The sequence below is a fragment of the Physcomitrium patens genome, chromosome 11 (assembly GCF_059467195.1).
Source record: "Physcomitrium patens ecotype Gransden chromosome 11, ASM5946719v1, whole genome shotgun sequence".
NCBI lineage: Eukaryota > Viridiplantae > Streptophyta > Bryopsida > Funariales > Funariaceae > Physcomitrium > Physcomitrium patens.
In genome coordinates, this window is record NC_143420.1 from 9188509 (window position 1) to 9198439 (window position 9931).

The window sequence follows — 9931 nt, forward strand, 5'->3', positions numbered from 1 at the left end:
GCGCAGTATTCTAGTTTAGGAATTTTTTTGAAAAAAACATTTACTAGAGGAAATAAATTTTTGAGGTGGTTCAAAGGGTTTTGTTAAACAAATTGTGGGTTATATTCAGCTACTTGCAGGGTGCTGATGGGAACACTTTCATGTACCCCCGGTTTTTCTTATTTCCTCATAAAAAGTAACTTTAAAAGGTTCATTTGAATTGGTTTAATTTTTATTGTCGAATTTGGGGTCACATTCTTGTGTCGATATTCTGAGATGAATTTGGAGTTCCTTGCAATCCAATAAAGTTGACAACATTGTGTAATATGTATTGAACATATGATTAAGTGTCAATAAAAAAAATAAAGCGTGAACTTTTTACATGCTTATTGTATCTGTATAATGTTCAAAAAAATCAAAAACTATTTAAGAATTAAATGTCTTTAACTACTAAAACATATGTTTTGTAATTAAATTAATTAATCAAAAATGTATTTAATTTTTTTGAAAAATGATATCGAGCAAGTAACATTGATGACTACATATTCAAAATTTGGCTTTGAAATTTAGTTGTGCTAAATAATTGATATGAATAAAAAAAATATTTAAAAAGATTAAATTAGTGAAATATAATTAATTTAATATATATTTGATTTGATCTCTAAATAAATTCAATCCAATTTACTTCAAAACAAAGAGTGTATTGTTGAATGAAATTTTTGTTGAATTTCATTCAAATCTCAATGTATATAATATTTGAATAAATAACCATTGTTTATATGAATATTTTAAAATGATTAAGTATATAAATATATAATATAAATAAGATTTGGTAACTTTGAAAATCAATTGAAGTGACTATTTTTCTTTACAATCATATATATATATATATATATATATGTATAGATAGATAGATAGATAGATAGATAGAGATAGAGAGAGAGATGAATTAAAATTAAGCGTGATTAATAATATCTTGTGCAATTGTAGAAGTATTTTTTAAATGCAAGTTGGATCTACAATTGTTTTTTAAGTGCACCATGGAAACCATACTATCTTTAAGTGACTATAGAAACTACTTCTAGTTTTTAAAACTTAAGGAGTTACTACAGAAGCATTCCACAACTCAAATTTTTGTCTAATGAGAAATGTGGTTATTAGGAAGCTTCTACATGATATTAATTAATATACATAAATGCAAGATTGAAGTTGTCTATAATTTTGTCAATGCATCTATTTAACTGAAGTCATTTTTTAAGAATGTTTGATATTTTGTACGTAACAAATGCTATTATAGTTGATATTACTTTATAAATGTAATTTTTGATTGAACTTTTTGTACTTAGCAATAATCAACTGTCATAGCTATTGACACATTTTAAGACATTGACAATGTTTTTTAAAAATTTAGCTTAATTTTAAGAATTAAAAAATATTTGACAAATGTAAACATTTTTTTTGGTAAAACATGTAATGTATTAGACAATAAGCTGTACAAAAAACTTTTGGTTATTTTTTATTCAGTTATTTATTTATTTTAAATAATTTAAAATCTAGCTAGTATAAAAATAAAAAAAATAAAAAAGATGTATGTATATATATATATATATCTATATATAGAAAGTATAAAAAAAACTATATGTTTTTTATTCTATAACTTAGAAATATTTAAACTTTTATTTATTTATTTATCTTTACCATATCCAAAAAAATATGCTACAAAAATCTTTTTCTTTTAAGTTTTTTTTCTATCTTATGTATAAGCAAGAGTATTAAAATAAACAATAATATATGAATATAAGATAAGTATAAATAAAACCTTAAAGAAAGAAAGAATACATCAATGTTATTCATTTGCTACAACAAGAACAAGGAACATTAGAAAGAAGCAGGAGTTAAATTCATGGATTTAATAAAGATTCTAAAAAAAGTTTTGCATAAAGATAGTGTGAAACCTATATACTCGAATATAGACATATACTTCTACCAATTGATGAATTGGTTTTTTGTCTTTTTTAAGAATCAAGGAGTATTACCATAAGATGATGGACCATAGATTTTTTTACAAAGAATAAAAACTTTGTGAAAAAGGTGGTAGCCAAGGTTTTATTAAAAATCGCAACTTTCTACAAATGGAAAAAATAATAATATTATCATTAATGAAACTCACAAGCCAAATGAAGAATACAGCTACATACAAAACACAAGAGCACTTGACATGATTGTTTTTTAATCAATGCACACTTTCACTGAAAATTTACATTCATTTTTCTAAAAAATTAACCATTATGGGATTGAACCACACATATCCATCCATTAAGATTTAACACCCTCCTCTCCCTTTGCCCACCATGGAATCAATTCATGTACACCATTGCCATCAATGCCTTCCAAATAAACACCCATATCTTAGTTGCTTGAGTTGATGAGCTTTGAGAAGCAAAATGCTTCTTTTATTTAATTTTAGGGTTTGAGGTTCAAGCTCAGAACTCATGGTGATGACCTCCATTCCCCACTTGAGAGTCTCTTTCTAGACCACAGTCGATGAGAGAAGGCATGGGATTCAAAGTCCATTCTAAGTCTTGAGCACAAGACGGTTTTGTTCGTAGGGAACGGAAGGGATTGTTAAGGCTATTATGTTTTATTTTGTATTTTTTTTACTCCAGTGCTTGTGTGTGTTTTTATTTATTTATTTATTTATTTATTTATTTTTGGTTTGTCTCTTTTAGCTTAGTCTGAGGTTTCCAGTCGTCCCTGATGCTTCAGTGGTCTATGCTGGTTGCATGGCCCTCGAGTGAGTTGGCAGAGATCTGTTCACAAGTCGTTGTTTCACGTTGTTCATCGAATTACTTCAATGAGTGGAACCTCCCATTCTTTTCACTTTGTCCTCTGCAGTCTCATTCCGAAAAATGAAGTTGTAGACTGTGAATGACGAGATTACCTTTCGATTCGTGATAAACCCCTTCAATATCAAAGATCGGAGCACAGCAGAGGAGCTACAGTAGTGATGCATTGAAAGGAGTTTGAAACAAGATTGGATATCATCAATCAAGACTACCACTTAGATACAAACTCGGCAATCACTATAAAATCTGTCAAAACAACCTAAGCCCTACAGCCGAAGGATTTCACTACACTAAAAAGAAAAATCATCCTCTCTGCAGACTAAATGCACTATATGCCAGCAGCACCTCGTCTTTCGGCTGGTCTCGACTTTCCTTTACCAGTGCCGAGATGCTGGGTAACAAAGATAACACCCATTACCAGAATGAGAACACCCACAAGTGTACTAAAAAGGATAGCTCCTGGTCTCCGGGCTTGTACAAAACCGTAGATACCATCATGAGTTACAAGGATGAGGTCATTCAGCCCGTCACCAGAAAAATCGGCATAGATTATAGGGGCTGATGCAGATGCTGGAAGAGGAAACTCCGTCACTGGACTGCCTTTAGGCGAGATAACCACACCTTCAATCTCTCCAATTGCAAGAATAGCTTCTGGTTCCCCATTCTTCCTCAGAGGCAACGCTGTCAAGCTAGGCACAACCCTGTCTGACTCATAGCCTTGCAACTCGGAGGACGTTGCCCAATAGGCTCCGGTCACAAGCTGCCATCGGTGTTCAGCCTCTTGGTCGCGTTTGGGGCCCAGTACAGAGAAAGAGGTAACCTGAAAGGATGGTTTCATAGATGTGGGATGCAGTGAAAAACATGGCAGAGAAGGCAAAGTAATTAATGTAGAATGACCAAATATTTCTTGCTCGTTGACTTAATTTTAAATAATATACCATAACTTGGGTCTATTGTAAAATTGTAAAATTGCAGATACAATGCGATCCTGTCAAAGGTCATAATACTTCGAAGAATTTCAACTAATACACCGCAGAACAGCAAATGGTTTAGAGGGGATCCTACCTCTCCACGGCTATTAAGGAAGATAATATCACCATGGCTCCCTTTGCGATGACGTTTGCCATCTGGGTGTGGCAGAATGATTGGTGCAAGCACTTCCACAAAATCTCCCATTTCTGGATTCAACCGCCTATCGATTTCACCTGAAAAATCAAAATGGGAATAGGCTTGGAAGGGAGAGTGTCTACAAACTGTGCCATTGAACAGTTGCTCCCTCACATGTACACCTGAAGTGGCAATCGCCCAGCATGGCTTAAGAGTCGTGGTCATCCCGGTTGGCACTAAGCGCGTTCCTCGGTGACCTCCGACAGCCTGCAAAGCGAAGCACATTCGCGCGAGACGTCATCAACAGTTCCTCTTTTGTAGTCATTGAAGATCTTGCAAAATAAAATCAACTAGGTATGTACTAAAATAGATTGGATTGTTAGCACCAAATACTGTAGATCAAACAAACTGCGATCGGATATCAAATCACCTGGACGTGATCCAGAACCCCATCGCCGTTGATATCTGCATGAAGACCTCCTTCGGGTAGATACAGCTACAAAAATGCACCAATAATGCGTGATGTGAGAGGACAAAGTCGACGTGGTTTGAAAATTTCACTGACAGAAGAGACGCTTACGAAAGTACCCAGTTGAACTCGTCATATTTACGTTCATAAACTCAGAATAATATATGGCTAATACTTGGGACTCCAATGACACGCAGTCTTTGTCTGCATACAATAAAGTAAAGCTACTTTGATTATAACTTTCCTCTTTTTACCGTGAAGTATGGGCAAACACCGAGCTTAAACTCGACAATTCTATTTTAAATTTCTCAAGATTTTGAGGAGGTTAAATATCTTAAAAAGACCCACCAGTATGATTTCCGTTTATCTGCACCATCCTGACAATTCTATCCATTGATTACGTTTGCAAAAATTACCTTGCAGACAGTGCGGCCTGTAGCTAAATGTACAGCCTCGATTCCTTCCTTGAGATGAGCCACAATCACATTGGGCACCCACCAATGCGATGTGTGATTTGTTATCATTGGAACATGTTGAAATCGTTCCTGCACAAACCACTACTAGTGAATACGCATGCACCTTGATCAAAACATGGTACAATGCAAAGCAATCAAATAACTATCTGTCAGGAACAAAGAAATTGACATCAATCAAAAGCCAAGTGTTGGTGGAAACCTTTCTAACTTTCGGACCGACTGCGAGCTGGACAGCGTTGCCGACAACCTTTGTAATAGGATTAGAGAGTGATTCTTTGCCTGGAGTGTTTTTATCTGCAGGCTTTTGAGACGGAACATTTTTCTCCTTGCCGTGGATCCTCTTAACCAATTTACGATAATGCTTCTGAAAATGTGACAACTCGAACCTTGTATCCTCTCTATGTTCCTAATGATAAAAAAAACTCAACAAAATCAGATACATATTGCGTTTCATACAATCACCATCGAACAAGTCAAATGTAGCAAAATATGATGGCATCGAGGAGAAAATTACCCAACGATGCGGCATTACGCCCAGAACCGACTCACGGAATTCCCTGCATTCAACCTGCCAGAAAAAAATCGTCCGTTTCGTTTAGATCTGTGTTTTAAGGAAATCGCATGCATCGAAATGTAGGAAATGAGCTAACTTCGCTGTTTCTACGTAGAAAACTTAGTCATGCGTTGCTTTCCACCAGATAGTGACCTGAGAGTTTAACAAAAAAGACAGAGGAAACAAACCTCTCCAAGATGTCGAGTAGCAAGCGAGTTGGCATCCAACCTGTAATTATGTTGTGGTTGCAGTGTACCATTGCCGGGAGCACGTTGAAAATCCTACACAAGAAATATGATCCCCAAATTAAATATAGCTCTAAGACCTCACACGAATTGGCCACTAAAGTCAATAAAAACAACTTTGTTCTGATCTGTTCTTACAACGTCAATAAGCATCCAATCAATAATATAAGCTGGTCAAAGCGTCAAAATGAAGTAGAATATATAAAGAAGTAAATGGAGCGCACAGCCCTTTACTATAGTTTTGTTGTGATAATCTTTAAAAACTTGAACACGTTATTACAGAGATGATATAAAAGCCTCTCCTAAATTATTTGAAACATCGTCCTTGCCTCGCTTCGGTGAGTCCAACGACGGGCGCCAGTCATTCCAGCATATGCATAGTAAGAGAAATGACGCTCCTTTCCACCACCCATCTTCTCTGTTACATCCTCTCCCTCCTGTAACGAGACATAACCAGTAGGTACATAAACGACCAATACTGGAATTTTATCCGATATTCAAAGTTAAAGATAACAGATCCGAATGCTGCGTCATTTACTGCCAAGAGGTCCAGTGCACCCTACCTCTATTCCGACAGCTGAAACTTGGTGAACCTCAGTTGCTTTCTCTGCCAGCAATTCTTCTTCAAAAAGATCCAAATGCGCCTAACGTCCAAGCTTGCAATTTAGTAATATGACGAGGAGTAGTGAAGTAACACTCTCTAACTGCCACAGTTTCTGCATCATGTAGTACGTAAAAGCTGGACAAGATGTTGATTGATCATAAATGAACTCAAATTGAAAGATGGTACCTGAGGCTGAACCTCCATACTTCCCCCCACAATGACTAGTCCGGTGTCTCCATGCTTCAAGGTATAATTGCTTATTGAAATGGCTACTTCTTTGTGGTGAGAACCATGTGGGAAGTCATCCTGTCAAACAAAACATCAGCTACTATAAGGGCGTAGGTGCAATTGACATTGCAGACAGTACCTGTTACCGATGTCGAAGAGTTTAATTGGTGCACTGCAAGACGACGCCCGCATCGTAAAAAGTTATGGTAGAAAAACAAATTGAAAATACAAGAAAACGAGGTATATTAACAAGTGCAAACCTGAACATCATCTTCCCATATTTTCTTCAGATTGTGGTCAAAGCACATGATGTTCCAGCCAGCAGTTACGACCACAATCACCTGCTTCTTCCGCTCCAGGGATCTATAGGTTCGTTTTACCTCGCCTGCCGCTAATGCAACGGGTCTCCTTCCCGCACCCACTCGCACTCGATCTGGCAGAAGAGAAACCTCCGCCAACACTCGAGCTTCCGCAAATCCATCAGAGGCAAACGACACCCGCGGATCGATAACCTACTCCAACAGATTTCGATGGTTTAACAACAGACGAAGATTTCTCCTCTAGACCCTTTCTAAAACATATAAAATCGACACACATACACACAAACAAACAAACAAAAAAAAAAGAAAAAAAGAATCTAGCATTAATGCGGTACACTACAATATTTGAAACCCACGCAATTCAAAGACAAAATGATCGATACCTATTTAGTGAGAAATCGTTACCAAATAAAACAACGTAGCATCCATCAGTCGAACACTGAAACGTGACCACGTGTCTTCAGCAATAAATTTACCTGAAGTTTGTCCTCCAAGGCAACAACAACCTCAACGTGGCCATCTCCATTCAGATCAGCTACAACTGGCGGTGGCAATCGCTCGGCTACATGCTGTATAGGTGAACCATCCTTGTAATGCACCCATGCTTGTCGAAACGAAAGACTCCCTTCATGCTGCTCAACATCCACCACAGTTTTGTGAATACACATAGATACTCACCACATTTTGCCCCTGCATCTCAGTATATTCGAGCAATTATGTTGTGTCTTGGTTCATGATTGAAAGCTTCAGTTCCTGATTGCCAGGGACTCCCGAATTTGAAACAAGATCACTACTACCTAGCACTAGTAAGTGATGACATCACCGTAAAAAAATTTAGAGGGAAAAACAAGATACGCGGCAAAAATAGTTACACAGCAAAGCTGTGCGGATCAACCAAAACTATAGAAATTTTATATTCGTGCAGATGTGAATGCATGACAATAGTTATCAGCAGGGCAGCTGAACCTCAAATATGTACAAAGATTGCACAAATTTAGCCCTTCTCAGCCACCTGCTTAATGCTCCTAAGCATACAGATAATGCGATTCTGTTTACATCCTCCTCACACCTGAATTTTCATGATACTTAGAGACCCTAATTCTTAAATTCCATTCCTAGCAACCTTGAAGGAGAGTCACGGTGAGGAGGCGAGAAAGTGAATATGGTAACATGATTCATTTATTTAAAATCGTATGTTCTCCACAACTCAATGCCCTTAATGCGCTGCAGCGGTATGCGTCGTCAAAGAGAGAGCTTCTGACCCAATCACTCTTCTCCACCAAAAACCCATACTCTGAAAAAAAATAAAAAAATAAAAATAAAAATAAAATCTCTAAATGCAAACATCGCATCAGCACCGTGGTGATAAAGACCTTCAGTGGGTAACGACGCCACACACCTGGAGCGAGAAGAAAATGGCCAACGCGGACAGCAACAAAATTCCCAAGTCGCGCTTCCTCATGATAACAGCAACTGCATTCACTCCTCTACTCCCATCAATACTTCATCCGCATCGCCATAGTAATCCGCGATCGTCCGTCCAAGTTGAGAAACAACACACTGAAACACCAGAAACCTCAAAATCCTCAAAACCCCGCGAACCCTACTGGCTCAATGCAGAGATTCCAACTCCGGACTGTTCTAAAAAAAAAACAGCAGCTGTTGTAAGCAAGAGATATCAACACAGTGGTTTGTTTCGATCAGCTCGCAAGCGTCCCGTCCTGTAATTAGCTCGCGATGACTAGGCCTGTCGAGGAGCATCACCCTTGCTCGACGACGTGGGCGCACATTTGCTGCTTTGCTCTTGCTGCCTCAGCGCGGTGTGGGAATAAGCCATCGCCTTCCGCGCGTTTGCGTGCACAGATCCCAAGGCCGTGGTACTCGATGACCATGGCGGTATCTGTCGCCGCGCGATCTCGGGGGGTATTTTGTATGGACGTGGTGCTCTATGACCATGGGGGTATGTATCGCCGCGCTGGAGATGATAACTAGAGTTTGGCTTTGGGTCTATAATGGTTGACTAAACTTTTTAAAATGATAGAAGTTTTAGAAGTAGCATCTTGAAAGGGCGTGATTTTTGTGAAAGTGTTAATATATTTAATCTTTTTGAATATATATATATATATATATATATATAATCAAAATTGAAACCTTACAAAAAAGACAAGGCAGTAAAGAAAATTAAGTCAATATAAACAGACGAAAATAGTAGAATATTTGCATTTTATTTGTATAAATAATTTAAAAAATACTATTATATATATATATATATATATATATATATATATGTGTGTGTGTGTGTGTGTGTGTGTATGTGTATGAATGCAAATAAATATTTAAAAAATAAAATAAAACTTATATATTTGGAAAATTAAAAAAAAATAATTTTGTGTCCATTTCTTTTATATAAAACACAAAAAAAACCAAAGAAGTAGAAAATAAAGCTGAAAAAATTGGCACAAAGATTTTTGATATACAATAGTCAAGTTTGAATAGAGTTACAAATTGAAAGACTTATGAAAGACTTCTACTTGGTGGAAAAGTATTATTCTTTGAATATTTTTAGCTTTAAAAAATAATACATAATAAGAAACTATGATATCAAATAATAATAATAATAATTATAATTATAAAAATAGAAACTCAAATATTGATTATGAAATTTGAGAAAAAAACTTAAAAAATAATTAATTAATATTAAAGAAACGTTTTATAAAAATTCTTAAATAATTTAGAATTAATTGTTTTAGAAACGAGTCTAATAAAAATTTTAAAGAAAATAATATTTATATTATGTAAGAAAATAATAAATTTTACCTCTTATTTTTTCCTTGTAATCTCTTAATTGATTTGTTTCATTATAAAGTTAACAAAGAGAGGCTTTTTAAATTCAACTAATTATAAGTGAAGAAAGTTGAAGCTTCTTGTATTTTCTTCTAATTATAAATAATCATTTTTAAATGTAAAAAATATCAAATTTGAAAAAAAAAACTAACCAACATAGATATTAGTTCAAGGAAATAAATTCATAATATTATTCAATAAATAATTTAAATCTTAAATAAAAAGAAATTATTTTCAAAAAGTCTTATACTTAAAGAAAT

At 35.6% G+C, this 9931-nt stretch overlaps 1 protein-coding gene across 2 annotated transcripts; it reads right to left on the reverse strand.

Annotated features, from left to right (window-relative positions):
• Nucleotides 1-2971: 2971 nt before the first annotated feature.
• On the reverse strand, nt 2972-8630 carry LOC112288884 (uncharacterized). Of its 2 annotated transcripts, none has more exons than XM_024533579.2 (13): nt 8227-8630; nt 7304-7459; nt 6768-7019; nt 6466-6585; nt 6239-6319; nt 6005-6112; nt 5619-5711; nt 5392-5445; nt 5077-5283; nt 4818-4946; nt 4363-4428; nt 3891-4199; nt 2972-3645 (listed from the first exon to the last, which is right to left on the reverse strand). In XM_024533579.2, the coding sequence occupies exons 1-13, from the start codon at nt 8287-8289 to the stop codon at nt 3154-3156; spliced, it is 2130 nt and encodes a 709-aa protein (XP_024389347.1). In that variant the 5' UTR covers nt 8290-8630; the 3' UTR covers nt 2972-3153. The 2 variants fall into 2 exon arrangements, with proteins under 2 accessions (XP_024389347.1, XP_090110376.1); XM_090254250.1 differs by having other exon boundaries at nt 7304-8121; nt 8227-8615.
• Between the last annotated feature and the right edge of the window lie 1301 nt (nt 8631-9931).